General features: G+C 44.9%; 1 protein-coding gene and 1 long non-coding RNA gene across 4 annotated transcripts; one reads left to right on the top strand and one right to left on the bottom strand.

Annotated features, from left to right (window-relative positions):
- Positions 1 to 7705: 7705 nt before the first annotated feature.
- On the top strand, positions 7706 to 16581 carry LOC146517632 (ankyrin repeat and SOCS box protein 5-like). Of its 3 annotated transcripts, none has more exons than XM_085164055.1 (7): positions 7717 to 7999; positions 12727 to 12806; positions 12894 to 13001; positions 13077 to 13230; positions 13315 to 13449; positions 15454 to 15645; positions 15734 to 16581. In XM_085164055.1, the coding sequence occupies exons 1-7, from the start codon at positions 7756 to 7758 to the stop codon at positions 15871 to 15873; spliced, it is 1053 nt and encodes a 350-aa protein (XP_085020181.1). In that variant the 5' UTR covers positions 7717 to 7755; the 3' UTR covers positions 15874 to 16581. The 3 variants fall into 3 exon arrangements, with proteins under 3 accessions (XP_085020179.1, XP_085020181.1, XP_085020182.1); XM_085164056.1 differs by adding an exon at positions 10504 to 10598 and having other exon boundaries at positions 7861 to 7999; positions 12894 to 13230; XM_085164053.1 differs by having other exon boundaries at positions 7706 to 7999; positions 12894 to 13230.
- On the bottom strand, positions 13994 to 16835 carry LOC146517631 (uncharacterized). The gene is made up of 2 exons (XR_014874731.1): positions 16207 to 16835; positions 13994 to 16163 (listed from the first exon to the last, which is right to left on the bottom strand). It is a non-coding gene; the product is annotated as an uncharacterized LOC146517631 (long non-coding RNA).
- Between the last annotated feature and the right edge of the window lie 178 nt (positions 16836 to 17013).

Raw genomic sequence — 17013 nt, 5'->3', positions numbered from 1 at the left:
AATGAGGCAGATGAACTGTAACCTCTGTAACATATTCCTCGCTGGCTCCAAATCTCTCAGTAGAAACATCAGTGGTTCGCTATCTGTCACCATCAAAACACAAATCCCGCGAATGATTCACTTCCTTATAAACCATCAGACACCGGAGCAGTTAGGCTCTAAACGAAGCGTCGGACGTCACTGATCACGTGACTCTGGCCAAACGAATCAAGCTTCGACACAGCGCTTCTGATGCAGTGTGTTCATTTTTGTGACACGCACCGGAGCGTCAGCTTCAAGCGGGCCATCGCTAACACACGCATTCGTTTTCATATCTCAGTGGGGACATTTCATTGACAATGCCTAACCTCAACCATCAGCCTAAACCCAACCATAACTATTAACCCTGATAACGAAACCACACTTTGAGCCTCAAAACTGTCTTCAGGCTCGTGGGGATGGACATCTTGTCCCCTTAAGGGCTGTTGGTCCGCACAACTATAGTAGCATGCCAATTTTTTCTGTCCCCTCACAAAGATGTCTCAACATGTACACACACACACACACACACACACACACACCACATACAATACAAAGACAGACTTTCAACAAAGAAAATAACTTTTTTCCTCTTTTCCATTCTCTTAAACCTTGATTGAAATGATTGATGTGGATGTTTATAATCACATCAATCATTCTCATTTCTGATGTGGTTAAATTCACAGGGTTTTCATGTGAAAGGAGGCAGACATTTTTTTGCAGACCTACGATCTATAAGAAGGTTCTTCCATTGTACAACATTTATACTTGTTTTTGATTTACAACATCAAAATGTGAACTTTTTGGCAATAGTAAGGTCTGGTCTTTCCCATCTACCCCATCAGACAATCCCGTCCTACAATGCAAGAATAAATCTGTGTGCAAGGAAGGACAATCTCAAATAAATATTGTTTTTGCCTTTCACACCCTCAGCTCCGAGTAATGTACACTGCTCAGTGAGTAAGCAAGAGAAGAGTCAAAGAGTCAAATGCTTCTGAGGTGTCTCCCACTGGGACTTCAAGTCCACATGAGCACAGATGTTCCTGCACACTGTCCCAGCAACTTCTGAGTGTACACTGTGCTAGCATGCCTCTTACATCCTGCTGCTATGTATTAGATAGTTTCCAAGGCACTTTTGCACAGCCTGCAGCTTGGGTTCTGTCTGCCATGATCAGCGCCTCTGTGCTTGGCCTTTATAGCCACTTCCTTGTTGCCATCCACTTCCTGTATCTGTCATGGTGCATCACATGCATGGGCTCGGTCATCCATGACAGTTCCTTGTCTTATTCATTATTACAGTAGCAGTAGTAGTCCTCAGCTGCCTGAGGCACTCTGGGAGGGGGGCATATTCCTGATACACTCGTGGATATGCCGTGTTTTGTCCAGGATCTTGGCTGTAACACTCACCAATCCTCGCCATCCCCATTTCCTCCTCGTAGAGCTTCGGTGTGTTGGACTTCAGGTGGGGCCTCCTTCCAGTCGGACACGCCCAGAACACCTAAACTCCTAATCAGATGTAGGAACTACCTCAACTGGCTCCTTTTAATGTGGAAGCGTAGCAGCTGTGTGGAAGACAGAACTCCTCATCCAATCCCGAAGGGAGAGCCTCCCTTCAGAGACAACTCACTACCCAGTGCTCGTGACTGTTAGTGAGAGTAGGGCCATATGCTATACTGGCAAAAGTACTCACTTTATAGAGCTTGCTTTCTGCGCAGTCATGTCTTTCTCTCTAGAGAACATATCTGCCTCTGTTGCTGTCACTGTTACTGACAGCGTTGCTTACACCACTGCCTCTGATATTTTGATTCTACTCGGTGATGCATGGCTTGGATCAGTGTGCACTGTTCCTAAGGTAATCTGAAGATGAAGTGTGGAGATCTGTAGTGACTGACTCTGCACAAAGTTGATGAACTTTGCACAATGTGCGCCTCAGCATCCACTGACTCCACTGTGATTTTGATGATGAGATGAGATAGCCTTTATTTGTCAGTTGCAGGTCTTTTGCCCACAACCGAGATGACAGACCTTGCCGACCGTACATACAATACAAACATCACATTGGGGAGACAGGTCAGGCTAGGTAACGAGGAAAAAAACATCGAAATGTGTAACACAGAAGGATAATACAGGAATGCACAGATATCAACACACCACAGCACAATAAACACAGACAGCAACATGGGAAAGAGTTCCAGTGTGTACATCTGATCTGGGACCGCTGCAATCTTCGACTGCGCCTCCAACTGACCCGATGTCCACATCAGAGGGGAGGTAAGCGTTGGAGGTGGCGTTGGATCCGGGGTAGGGAGGGTGATGCGTCAGTGAGTGTTTATCAGTATCAATATCAGTTTTCTACTTTTGGCTCTCGGAGGAGGCGGACGCACTTTTTCTCCTCTCCCTTATCTTCCCTGCTCATGTCCTTGTCTAGTCTCGTGTTTTTTTGTATTACTTTCCCTGGAACATTCTCTCACTGACTGTTTCTAAAACCTAAAAGAGAATTATGGATTTGATCAACTGGTCTCTGAATGCTATTGACACCCTCTTCTCAACGAGAAGTCTGGGCTCAGGAGAGCCCGAGTACCCTGGAGGGACTTTCCCTGCTGGATACACGATGGACGGGTGGCAGACATGGAGGGTCGTGTGCCTGGCGGGACTGTCGATCGAGGACGCTGAAGATATCTACCTTTATGCCTACCACTCTGTGGCTGAGTTGCTGTCGTTCACGTCCACTTTGTCCTCTCACAGCACCGCGCTGGAACTTCACTGAGCTCCTGAGAGTGACTCATTCTTTCACAAATGTTGGTAGAAGCAGTCTGCATGCACAGATGCCTGATTTTATACACCTGTGGTCATGGAAGTGATGGAACACCTGAATTCAATGATGTGGCTGGCTAAATGAATACTTTTGGTAATATAGTGTATTGTCTTGAGGAATTCTGGACTGAGACAATATTTTAGTGCTGCATATCTTTAAAAAGGTCCTCTATGCTGGTGCATTCTGGGGCAGCAGGTTAAGGGTCGCAGACGCCAACAGACTCAATAAAGATCTGCAACTCCAGTAATGTTGTGGGGATGTTGTCCAAGATAAGGACAATGTTAGACTCCCACCCACTCCATGAGGTCCTGGCCACAGGACACGCTCAGTGAGAGACTGAGATTACCCATAATGCACCACTGATTGACAGGAAATCATTCCTGTGGATATCGCTGTACCTCTCCAAAAGTTGATTCTGTTCATCTGGACGTAGCGTTTTGTGGGAGAAACGTTTCGTCACTCATCCAGGTGACTTCTTCAGTCTCAGCTGACTGCAGGTTTCAATCTTATAAACAGTAATGGGGGACATCTAAAAGCTGGCGTGTACCGTAAACCTACACATACGGATCAGTATTTAAGGTTTGACTCTCATCATCCACTGGAGCACAAACTGGGTGTTATCAGGACGCTACAACACAGAGCGAACACCATCCCCACTGACACAGCAGCCAGGGAGGCAGAAGAACATCAAGGCCCTGAGTAAATGTGGTTATCCCAGCTGGACTTTTGTCAAAGCTGGAAAGGCTCCTAAAGAAAGCTGCAGCCGATCCAGGAGAGAAGGACAACCGCTGCCCAAGAGAAAACCTGTAGTGATCCCGTATGTGTCAGGAGTATCGGAGCATGTTGTGAAATCTGTTTATGTTGTCCTAGTAAGGCTACCATGGTTGCAGCCACTAGAGGTCGCTATAATACTGGTGTGTATATGTGTTCTTCTGAAATCGATGTAGCCACGTACACTGCTGCTACGATTCAATAAAAGCGGTTTGTAAGAGAACCCTGCGTCTTATTGCCTCCGATCATCACAGAGCAGCTGAGACACATTTTTTCTAAACACCGCGTCTCAACACAGAAGAGCCACCTCGTCAGGCCAGGACTCTGCAGTCTATTTACACCTGCAGGCCAGTGGACACTCTTTCAGTGATGAGGATGTAACATCCTGGACAGGGAGGGACGCTGGTTTGAGGGCGGAGTCAAGGAGGGAAAGACCATCTCTGAATCGAGGAGGGGGCCTAAGGGTACATCTGTCACCATCTTACATGCTGTGATTGCAGCCATTCCCCAACTCTGTGAATGGGACTCGTGGACATTGATCAGTGGTCTTTGATCAATGAGCTTTGATCAATGGTTGTTGATCAATGGTCATGAGAATTTGCATAATTAAGATTAAGAAACTGACCTCCCAGCCCATTGTTCCTTCAGTGGGCTGGTTTCAGTTATTATGCAAATGTATGTTTATAAGATTGAAACCTGCAGTCAGCTGAGACTGAAGACGTGATGATGACGAAACGTTTCTCCCAGAAAACGCTACGTCCAGATGAACAGAATCAACTTTTGGAGATTTACTTTCCTGGATGATTGAGATGCATCAAGACACATCTCTGTACCACTCCTCCATCTAATGCACAGTACGCAGTGCAGCAGTCACAACCTTCTGCACGCGCTCCACAGTGAAAACACCAAAGTTTTTTAGTATGTTGTAACCATTGTTGGGGAGTAACGGAATACATGTACCGCTGTTACGTATTTAAAATACAAAATATGAGTAACTGTATTCCGTTACAGTTACCGTTTAAAAAGGTGGTATAATGTGTTCTCAGCCTGTTATAATTCTAGACAAAGGGGAGTAGCAATCCTAATACATAAAAATATTAATTTCACAGTACTTGATACAGTTATAGATCCAAAGGGCAGATTCTTAATCATTAAACTATCTATACTTGATAAAAAGCTATGTATTGTAAGTGTATATGGTCCAAATGTTGATGACCCATCATTCTTCTACGTTTTTTTCAGTGCACTCTCTGAACACTTAGATGGCACACTTGTTCTTGGAGGCGACCTCAACCTTGGACAAAATGAAGAAATGATAGGCTCAACACAGCAGGAAATCAGCGTAATGGGCAGTCCACAAATATAATCAAACAGTATATGAGCAACTTTGGTCTTTGCGATGCATGGCGCTCCCTTCACCCCACCAGTAAGGAATATACTTTTTTCTCACATGTCCATCACTCCTACTCTCGTCTGGATTATTTTTTGGTCAGCAGCTCACTGCTGAGTGACATTTCAGACACTGAGATTCACCCTATAGCTGTCAGCGATCATGCTCCTGTATCTTTAACACTAATGCACAAGAATAATACTACACCAAGTAAAAACTGGAGATTTAATACATCACTACTCAAAGACGAAGAGTTTATCAAATACTTTAAAAAAGAATGGACTCTATATTTAGGCTTTAATGACATTCCTGGAACATCAGCATCTGTCCTCTGGGAAGCAGGGAAAGCCGTGATGAGAGGTAAAATAATTTCTTTCTCATCACATAAGAAGAAAGAAGAAAACAAAAAAATTCAGGAACTAGAAAAAACATCAAATTCTTAGAAAAAGCCTATGTGTCACACCAAGATCAGGAAATCAAAATACGTAAGACAAAACTAGAATTAAATAAAATTATTAATAAAAAGACTAAATTCTTAGTACAAAGACTTCGCCTGCAAAATTATGAACACGGTAACAAATCTGGACAATTTCTTGCTAACCAGTTAAAAATAAATAAAGAAAAAACAACTATATGTGCTGTTAAAGATTTATCTGGGAATACAATATATGATCTTAAAAAAATAAACAAATTTTTTTAGGGATTTCTACGAAACTTTATATACACCTCAAATAAACCCATCTAAAACTGTGTCTCAATCTTGCGTCTCATAATGACGTGAAGAAATATTTTTAAAAATGATTTAATATGAAGGCAATAGGCAGAACACTACCCTAAAAAATGTAGCCTCACGGGCAGTGTAGTCCGAGCTGCAGGGACTGCCATACCAGTTATTTGTCTGTGAGCGAGGAGGGAGAAAAAGGAGAGTGGAAAAGTACGAGCTGTCACTGAGAAAGAGGAGCTGGAAGCATGTAAATATAATAATAACCACTGCAGCCAAGAAGAGAGCCTGACGAGCCCAGTTGTAAGTAAGCTATTAAGACTCGACTGTACACCGTGTTCGTGATTTCCTCCGAAACAATAAGTTCCGTTGGAGCAGCCCTTCAACGCCTCTCTCTGTCTTTCACCTCTCTCTGGCTACGTCCACACGTACACGGGTATTTTTGAAAACTGAGATTTTCCGTTTTCGTTTTAAAAAATAATCCCGTCCACACGTAAAGGCAGAAATGAAGGAAAACGCTGCTAGGAACATGCCAAAGCAGCAGGTGGCGATATATTCCTAACCGTGCAGAAATGTTGGCCAATCAGAAGTCTAGAAGCCTCGGCGGGAATAGTAAACAAAGCTGGGGCGTAGAAGCAGAACCGAGTCGTATGTGTGGAGGGACAGTAACTGTGTGTATATGTAAGCATGTAAACACTGCAGAGACAATTAACAGTAACAGTGTTGTAGAAATTCATTTCACCGAAACAATAACGTAGCGCACAGTGTGACGTCACATATGGCGCACACCTTTGACACTGCATTTTCTGCGTTTTTCTCGTCCACACGTAAATGCAAAAACTGAGTTTTCAAAAATATCCACCCTGGCCGGAGTTTTTAAAAATCTCAGTTTTCAGTGACCGACAACGCCATTTACGTGTGGACGAAAGGTGCAAACGCATAGAAAAATCTGCGTTTTCAAAAATACCCGGGTACGTGTGGACGTAGCCTCTGTCTCTCGCAAGCAAAGTTGACCCAGACAACAAAGTAAAGCTATTTTTTGGCCACGAACCCGACGTATTAGCCAGAGGTCCCTTTACTACGGTTCGGAGCCGCGGACCTTCAGTAATAGTAATAAATCACACAGCAATAGTACATTCATGTAGTTGTAAAAACATGACAATATATTAAGTAATCCAAAGTATTCAGAATACATTACTCTCATTGAGTAACGTAACGGAATACGTTACAGAATACATTTTGGGGCATGTAATCTGTAATGTGTAATGGAATACATTTTAAAAGTAACCTTCCCAACACTTGTTGTAACACTGTAATATATTGTATTGTTTACTTTAGTTCAGTCTGTTACTGTTCTTATTGTCTCGGAGCCACTGTTACCACATCATTTCTTTAGGGATTAATACAGTATTGTGACTGTGACCAAGCAATAATGACACAGTGGGTGAAAAAATGCGCACACTGTGAAAGTGGAATTAGAGAGAAACAAACGACACCAAGGCTGGAGCTCATGGCCTTTCAGTCAGTTCAGTCTGGAGTAGTGATGTGTCGGTCACGAATGAAACGGCTCTCAGAGCCGATTCTTTGACGTGAACGACGCGAGCCGGCTACTTATTGGGAGCCGTGGTAAATACAGCTTGTGTATAAATACACAAACAATACACATATGCTTTCAATTGTGTAATTTAAATGATCTAGGTAGCTCTGTTTTGGAAGTTCAGTTAACGCTAGAAATGTGTTTTGGAGTTTGTACGTGCTCTGTCTCTATATTTATATATAAACATATATAAATAAAAACACTTATTTTACATTAGTAATTCATTTTGTGCATAATGTTATATTATTGTTAATAATAGATTAATTAAAGCAACAAAACAACCTGAAGATCCGGTTCGGAGCCGAAAGAGTCGGTTCTTTTTAGTGAGTCGAGCCGAAAGAGTCGGTTCTCTAAAAAGAGCCGGAAATCCCATCACTAGTCTGGAGTGGGTCCGACTGTGGAGCGCTCTGTATCTATGCTCCACACGTGGGCGCACATGTGAGATGGCCATGTGCCCCGAACGCAAACAAACCTCTTCAGCCAATCATAAGACTCCCAGCTCGCCCTCCTCCTCTCCGAACTGCTGCTGCCTGCTGTATTGCAGCGGAGTTCGGAGTTGTCGGAACATGCTGCCGGGGCCGTGTGGAGCTACCGAAGTGTCCCGGAAAAGAGGTGCTGAGCCGGGCCTGCTGCCGAGGCACGTCTCGGAGAGGAAGCGAGCCTGCTGGGGAATTCTGACCAGCCAAGGTGGGCGCATTGATGTGTTTTGGGTGGAAGCACATTGGCGGCGGGGGGATTTCTGTAAATAGTCCCTGTCAGAGCGTCAGTGTAAATAACACACTTTCTACAAGTGTGTGGCTGTCAGGTGGAATTTGAGCGTGTTTGGAACAGCCCTGCTCCAGGGCCAAGCGGGGCAGTTTGACTGGAGCTGAGCAGGCGTATGGAAACACTGCCTGCCGGGTGCTTTCATACTAAGGTGGTACATTTAAACGGGGTTTGCACTGAAGAGCTGCTGCTCTGTGAAGCAGCTGGATTGAAGATCCTTAAGCTAAATCAGCAGCACTAATGTGAAAATACCCACGCAAAACTCCCGATTAATGGCACAGCATCAGTATACCTGTCCAAAATAACTGTGTTTGAACTTTACCACGTGAAACTGCAGTAAGGCCTACATTTAAATGAGAAGAACACAATAATCTCGTTATTACAAGCACAGAGCACTCGCTTCTGTGTTTACAACAGGCACTTTGTGTCGTGAAGTACAGATCTGACCACATTACACAGAAAATCCAACAACGTGCCCATCGCCTTCAAGCACCTGGTAACAGAAGGGAGGAAGAACTCCCCTTTAACGGGAAGAGACCTCCAACAGAACCAGGCTCAGGGAGGGCCATTTATCCTCGGGCGTCGGAGGTTTAGGGAGAAAACAATGTCATGAAGGTTTCTTTGAAATCTGATTTTTTTAATCATAAGTGGACATGTCATCCCTGCTGGCTGTTAGAAACAATGGAGGTTCACAGACCTCAGCATACACCTCCATTTTCAGCTGTACAGTCACTGGGCGTGGTTCAGACATGCAGCCTGCTATGCTATGTTTGAATAATGTCGGTAAACAAAGTTAAGTAAAACTTCTGTGTTAGAGGAATTGATCATACATTCAGTTATTGATACAGAAATGCATACATGTGCTTTAATGCTGGGTCATAATTAGCCAAACACAGAGAGCTGCTCAGTGTATTTGTGAGCTGTTGTTCAGTCACCAAAGGCAACGTCTCTAATGTTGTGGCCCTAATGGAGGCGGCACTAAGGTCTATGCCGTGATGAACAGAATGATATTCTTGTCCTCCCACAGTCCACAGACACGCTTGTTAACTGGTGAGTCTACACTGGCCACAGTGAATGTGAGTGGGGCTGCCCTCTGTGCCTCGCAGAGCTGAGAGCGGCTCCAGCTGTTTACGACCTTCATAGGAAGTTTCTTTGTGCTTGCAAACGAGCTTTGCATTTATTTTTCTTCTATTTTTGACAGACGTCTGTCGTGATCTCTGTCTCTATCTCGGACTTGACTTTTTTTCAAACCCGCTAACTAAAGATAGCCTGCCCATATCAGACTTGCTTACTACACCCTCCAGTGTCCTGTTTTAGAAAGCCAGTTTCAAATAGTCAGGATACCCAAGTCTGGCACTGCTGACAAATGTTACCAACCAGCTGACACAGCTAGCACAGAGCTACAGATGTTACTAAAAGTTATTTTCAAAAGACGTGTGAATGAAATGTTCCTACATAAGGTGGAGCGTGAGGGAAAGGGGGCTGTTCCAAGTGAAACATTTTAGGGACTTGTGATTGTATCCTGTTATGTTCTGAAAGATTCCTGCAACGCTTCATTCTAAGAGTGAGGAAGACTCCAGTGCAGCAGCACGAGTCTGTTTTCAGGAGTTACCGAGGCTGGAGGTGATTAATAATAATAATAATAATAATAATAATAATAATAAATAATGATTAATGCTGTGAACACGTCACACGTGCAGTTTGAAGGTTCAACCTTTGGTTAATGAATGGTTCTAAATTGGTTAGTTAGTGTTAATGTGGGCCATGCAGGGTTATTACAGTTAACTACAAGACTTTTTAGTTCATAACATAAAACGAAACATTTTCAAACAATAACGACTAAACTGAACAAAGAAGCTCTTTCTGGAAAACGACTCAAACTAAACTGAATCAAAAGCAAAAAGTCCAAATGAAATAAAACAAGTTAGAAAATAGAAAACGATGATAACATTACCCTAAAGTCAGCCCTGTGGACATGTTTCTGACACAGAACCTGCAGAAAGCTTGTTTAAATGTAGCCCAGTTAAAGCTGTGTCGTACCGTCCACAGGACGCCAGCAGCAGACTCACTGGAGCAAGGCTGCACTTATCTGTGTACTGTCACCTGGATGATGACCAAACGTTTCTCCCACTGAAACAGATGAACAGAACCAACCTTTTGGGATGTCCTGACCTGGACTGAGCATGAACTGCACTCTGAGCAGAAACATTTCTCTGCGGCTGCAGGCAGACTCATTGAATCAGTGACTCACTGACAGAGTGGGCTCAGCTCTTTGATCAGAGCGTTATCATGATCTGGAGACTGCTCAGTGCTCTGCCACAGGAGGAGCCTGTCAGTGATCCAGCTCATTACATCTGATCGTTCTCAGTGTGTTGTTGGTGTTTCGATGGCGAGGTGATTCTTAGTCTGACGTGTCCCGCACACAGGAAGGACAAACAGGAGGAGTGGAGGGATTCTGCTTAAGTCAAAATGTCCTATATCTACCAGTGGCTGGATGTGCCGTGGGGAGACGGAGATATGGGTATGTTGGACGTGAGACTGTGTGTGGGTCTGTGGTGTGTGCTGCAGTGACAGCTGGACGTGCTGACGCCCTGCTACACAACAAGTAAACATCACGTTTCTCGTTAAGTGCAGTTCTTTGTGATTCGTCCTGTTTTCTACCTTAATTGCAGATTAAGCAGCAATTTCAGGAGCAGGACCACGCCTCCAAACACGCTCCTTCCTATATAGGCTCCCCCAGTTCTGCAAGCTGTTCATTCTCGTTTACGTGCCCCACCCACCCTTTTCAATTCTTTAACTTCTTCTATTAAGTACACGGGGATCTGTCAGCCCGGGAGCTGTCGCCGATCCCCTTCGACGCCTTCCCCAAACCACAGCTCATGTCCAAGCATCACCTTTACCTACTAAAATGCTGTCAAACATAAAGTGAGGACGTGGGCCGAGCGAGTGAAATGTTCTATAAGAGCGATTTAAGCCACGATTATGTCGACTATCAAAATTGTCGACGACTGATTTAATAGTCGACGCGTCATTTGAAGCTTTGTAAGATCCCAAAAGACGCAGGAATAAGTAGTAGGATTTAAGAGTGTAATAACGGACTGAAACAGAAGATGGCAGCACTGCATGTACAAGGATGCCAGCTGCCGTTAAACCCCGAAGAAGAAGCAACTCCGGTATCGTCGATATGTCCAAATTCAGGCCGCATCCTTTGAAGGCCGATTACGTTACAGCGATGTGACGAAGGCTTTCCAAATTCAAAGACTTATGCAAATGCAGCCGACAAATGCGTCCTACTTTTCCCCAGATTTAGCACGGCCCAGCCAATTCCAGTTTCCAACAATGGTTTTAATATTACTCTTCTTAATCTTTCTGTGTCACAAAATAAACGTTTAACATATTTTCAGGCGAGAATGTAGCTGTGTAAACCTCAAATATCTGCTCAGTTTATCAAGACACCACATATTTTCAAAAGTGCTCCGACGTTTTCGGAGACGTCTGTTACCCACTAGCTCGATAGCTAGCCGGGGGGTTCAATGATCACTCGAGCCGACGAGGATTGCAGACGCCCGTCAAATCGTTTTCAAACCCCCCGTGGACTTTCGCTATTTGGGTTAAACATGATATATGAAGAAGGGGTGACTGTAGCTCAGGTGGTAGAGCAGGTCATCTACTGATCGGAAGGTTGGTGGTTCGATTCCTGGCTTCGCCTAGTCTGCATGCCAAGTATCCTTGGGCAAGATACTAACCCCAAATTGCTCTCCGATGCATCCATCGGAGTATGAATGTGTGTGAATGTTAGCTATAAAGCACTAAGAGAGATGTGCTTGTGCGAATGCACAAGTTGTGTAAAGCGCTTTGAGTGCTCAGATGAGTAGAAAAGCGCTATATAAGAACCAGTCCATTTACCATATATAAGTCACTTAGATAACTTAAAAATGTTATTGTTTGGCTTTTTTCAGTATTTTATTTGTTCCTGAGTAAATCAGTTTGGCTGAGATTAAAGTTATAGTTTTTACACAGCTGAATAAACGTCAAGCAGACAGCTGATTATCAGAAGTGTGAGATGCTCGAGAATTTACTCCGGTGTCCTGTTATATTTTAGATAGCAAGGAGTTTATTAAACTTCACTGAAACAATCTGCAAATGTCATTAAAATTTAATAAACTATCATCTTGTCTTTATTTTTAGTTAGCACAGACCTTAAACACTTAAAGCTGTAAGCTAATGATAGTTATATAAGTGCGCAGTTTTACATCCAATGGATGATGATCTGATTAGTCGACTATCAAAATAATAGTTTGTGGCAGCCCTGCCACAAGAAGATCCTTACACTATAGTGGAGCATGGAGCCACGTGCCTCCAGTGTGTGTGGGATTCAAAGCTTTCCTGCTGTGGTTCAGTGTCAGGCCGCACGTGCACATGTGATGTGTGTTCATGGGTCGCAGAGAAGGGAGATGCTCTACTGCTCAGTGTTCACCAACACAACAGCAGGGTGTCGTCACAGAAGTCCTCACATGGACAAACATGTTACTGTGTCATCGTGCTTATCTTCAGCCTGACAGTTTGAAAGCACATCAGTCATTGCTGAGCTCAGGCTGGTGCTCTGTTTTCCACTTTCATGTCTGCATTTTGTCTGTGTGTGTTTTCAGGGTCCTGGGCAGATCGGTCTCCTCTCCATGAAGCAGCTTCTCAGGGTCGGCTGCTCGCCCTGCGCACTCTGCTGGCCCAGGTAACGACGTCGATGTGCGGCTCCGGTAACCGCTCACCAGTTTGAATAAAGCCGACACACGTGCCGTTATTCACATCTGTTTTTCAGGGCTATCACGCCAACATCGTCACCATCGATCATGTGACTCCTCTTCACGAAGCCTGTCTATCAGGACACGTGGCCTGTGTCAGAGCGTTACTGAATGCTGGAGCTAACGTGAGTATCAGCAGCATCCTTACATCTGTGTGGACGCCCCGTGTGTTTGTGTCCAGCAGCTGTTTGTGTGTCCAGGTGAACGCTGCTACCATCGATGGCGTCACTCCTCTGTACAACTGCTGCACGTCGGGGAGCGTCGGCTGTGTGGAACTGCTCCTGCAGAGCGGCGCTCACACACGTACGCGTCACACACACTTCCCCTCAGCTCTGCACGAAGCCTGCAAGAGAGGTAAATACAGCCAGCGCTCTGTTTGTGGCTGACACGTGTTAACTACAACTGTGTGAGCTTTGTGCTGTGTGTGCACACGTGCAGGTAACAGCCACTGTGTGGAGGCCCTGCTGTCTCATGGAGCAGATCCAGATCATGAAGTTTCCCACCTGGGCTCTCCTCTGTATGTGAGCTGTCTGCACCGACACACGGCCTGCTCGAAGGTGCTGCTGCACAGAGGTGTGAGTCTCCTTCACTGCAAAGCTGAGTAGCTTTACCTGATGTGTCTGCAGGGCTGTGACTGATGCTTCAAGCTTTCCTCTGAACAATCAGCTCTCAGACGCTCGTGCTAAAATGAAAGCTCCCGTAACCGTGGAAATACATCTGAAGGTGGAAAAAGTGAAAACATGAAGTCACTAACGTCTCTTAACCAGCAGCTGGGGTCATAACTCGTACTCCTTTCAGAGACCATATTACCCCAGTTCTTCAACAGCTGGTTGCCCACAGAAGCCAAGATAAGCGTAAAAATCTTGGTTCCCACGTTTGAGTGCGTCCCTAACCTTGGCCCTCCTTATCTGCTTCATATCTCCACTGTTTCCCGCTCTCTCAGATCTGCCACTCGTCTTGTTGTTCCTTGTTGTCTCCTCACTGTGGAGAGCAGAGCTTTGACTCACTTCCTCCACTCATAGGTAGGGATGGGTATTGATAAGATTTTCACGATTCTGATTCCATTTTCGATTCTGTTTAACGATTCGATTCTTTATCGATTCTTTTAAAAAAGGAGAACACTAAGGTCGATTAGCTTAGAACTTTGTTTTATATCTTCTCTTTGAACAAGATAGAAATTTAGGAGTAACATGGCCTTACAAACCCAACAGTGAGATCTTAAGAGAGCCACAGCCTACAGCTCTTCAATGGGGTGTCACAGGGTCCCCAGGAAAACAAAATCATCTGCTGTGGCAAACGGGTTCAAGCCTTTGACCACAAACTGAGTCACTGCTCGGTGACATTCGTCTATCCTGCCTGAAAGGAGACGCTACGGTAGACTGCAGCGAGAACTGCCAGCATCTGAGCCAGACTCTCTCATCATGGTCACCTAAACGCACAGTAATGGCAGGTTTGTAATAAGGCAGATCGCGCTAACATAATCTGCACTGTTGTTGATTATTTACCTGCCGCATTAACGGGAGAGGACGTGCAAACGTTACCGCTGCTGCTGGGTTGAGATTCACGAGTCTGGAGTTAAAAACACGACATTCATTTAAGGTCATCGTATGTTTGTGAGCTTTTGCATATTCGTAGTGTTTCCTCCCTTAAATGAAATATCTACTTTGCGAGTATTGCAAGTTGTCCTGTTGTCATCCGTTCTCGTAAAGTATGATCAAACTTTTGAGCCTTTGAGTCGATTACGCGCCGTGTTTCCTGCCAGGTAAATGACGCTCCGCGACGTGGTGACGTCATTCGGGGCGACTGGAATCGATAAGGGAATCGTTTGCAAACATGGCAAACAATTCCAAGGAATTGAAACGGTGGGAACCGGTTCTCAATAAGAACCAGGTTTCGATGCCCATCCCTACTCATAGGAAATATAGATTCCTGTATTTACGTCACAGCTCAAAGCCTGTTAAACTCACTTTAACACAGATCTTACTTGTTGTCAAATCTTGTTTGTTGTTTTTCTATTAAATGTATTTAAATCAATTTTTTATTGATATGTTTTTTCTTTTTGTAAGGCGCCCTCAAATAAAATATTATTATTATGATTAACTCGAGGACAGACTGTGGGGAGATGTAGATGCACTGCAAAGAGGAGTGTGTTAGGTCAGGGTTAGAGTCACGGTCATGTCAGTGTGAACACAAGAGTGCGGCTTCCTCCCGGGCGTGTTCGATAAGATAAGATAAGGTATGGAAAGATAAGGAAAGATAAGGAAAAATAAACCTTTGTTAGTCCCACACCTGGGAAATTTGTTTAACAGGCCACGTCCTAAAAAAATAAACGAGGACAGTCCGCATGGTGGTGAGCACTGCGCTCTCACAGCAGGAAGGATCTGGGTTTGATGGTTCTGGTCTTTGTGTGGAGTGTTCTCCACACCCACAGTCCAAATGCATGTATGAAGGGTTTCTTTGGTTAACCTGTCCTTGTGTGTGAGTAGAGGTGGTCTGTCAGACAAGAGCAGGTCTTTCTAAATGTGTGTCGACTGTCCGTGGTCACGTCTCATGGCGCTGTGGGTGTGTCTGATCTAGGTGCAGATGTGAGTGTGGGCAGAGGCTGCGACAGCCCTCTGCATGCGGCGGTCAGACAGGACAGCGCCGATCAGGTGTCACTGTTGCTCGACTACGGGGCGAATACCAACTTCCGAGACAGCAACAATCAGCGGCCGGTGGAGCTGGCGCCCCCTGGTGGGAAAACACAGCAGCTGCTGCTGGCCTTTGAAGGTACCGGTCACGTGCTGCTGTGGGGACTGTTATTGTGCAGAACCAGATGAAACCAAGTCACAGCAGCTCTGTCTCTGTCTCCTTCTAGCTTCTCCAAGGAGTCTCTGCCAGTTGTGTCGTCTTCAGATCAGAAAGCTGATTGGGCGATCCAGACTGAACTTGCTCCCCGTGCTTCCTCTGCCCGGCCTGCTCACTCACTACCTGGACTACAGAAGCAACGAGCAGTGACGCCACCGTGCACGCCGATATCACCGCTCTGTGGTTACACCGAGTCCGCCGACATTTCACACGAGAACACGCAGACCTGCTGCATGCTGTACTCGCTCTGCACAGCAGATTACTTTCATCGCCATCTCTGTTTTTTTCACTATGTTTGTCTTCCTTTATTTAACTTTCCTAATGACTCCTCGTGAACTGTAGGTGCTGAAACGACCGCTGTTCGCTCTGCTGGTCGTATCAGGTCTCAGTGTGTAGGTCTCGCCTTAGCTTGGCGATGGACAGTCTTCACTGTGATTGAGCTGAGCGCCTGTTTCAGCCATCATTGTAGTTTCATTGTTCAACTTCACCTGCTTCCAAGGGTCACGGAGAAGACAAAGATGTGATGACGTGAAGACTCCAGGGTGACCGACATCAGGGTCATCCTGGGGACTGGATGAATATATTTCATGGAAATGTCCCCAGTGTGATGGTCCCGTCCTCCATCATTGCTGTTACCGTCTGAATTCAGTCCAACAATACTGGATAACCCTTCATGACTTACTGATGATGATGATTTCACTTGTATTTATTCATTTCACTTCAGCTTCGTGAAGGCAGCTTTTTAATCTTTCTGAGCTGCTTGTTTTGTGATGTCATATTTATTTTGTTTTCATGTTGTGACTGCTGTAATGTGATCATTTCCCAACGTTTGGGAGGAATAAAGTGTGTCATATCTAATCCTCTTCAATTTCTTATTTCCTTGGAAAAGTTATTTATTTGAAGGTCGGGTGTGGAAATACCTCAGCGAGGTGTGTGGTTGTACGAAACATGCAGGCGTTTAATGGGTTAGTTGAGTGCTTTTCAGTGTGTTGTCCTCGTCTTTATGTGGCTTAAATTAGGCCAGGCACGTTGAGCTGTTGTACAGTTACCTGTACACACCTGTGATTCAGCTCATTCTCTTGGTACCAAGAGGTGGGACGAATCATTCTGACTTATTATCACCCCGCTCCTTTATTCTGAATGCTTTCATATGAACTCCGTGTGAATGCTACCAATGCCTACTGCTCCATTGGACGCACTCTTTACAATTATATATGACGTGGACAATGAGCCACATCCCTCCTAATGACGACCAAACCAGACAGGACCGACCTGTTGTCTCCACACCCA

This window comes from Neolamprologus multifasciatus, chromosome 6 (assembly GCF_963576455.1).
Source record: "Neolamprologus multifasciatus chromosome 6, fNeoMul1.2, whole genome shotgun sequence".
NCBI lineage: Eukaryota > Metazoa > Chordata > Actinopteri > Cichliformes > Cichlidae > Neolamprologus > Neolamprologus multifasciatus.
This window is presented reverse-complemented; position numbering and strand designations above follow the sequence as displayed.

What these genes read in the sequence shown, in the direction of transcription:
- LOC146517632 (XM_085164053.1), top strand. Translation starts at nt 7,756, where the DNA reads ATGGCCATGTGCCCCGAACGCAAACAAACCTCTTCAGCCAATCATAAG. An exon ending in TGCGCACTCTGCTGGCCCAG is followed by an intron (nt 12,807 to 12,893) that starts GTAACGACGTCG and finishes TCTGTTTTTCAG; the next exon opens with GGCTATCACGCCAACATCGT. An exon ending in GCACGAAGCCTGCAAGAGAG is followed by an intron (nt 13,231 to 13,314) that starts GTAAATACAGCC and finishes GCACACGTGCAG; the next exon opens with GTAACAGCCACTGTGTGGAG.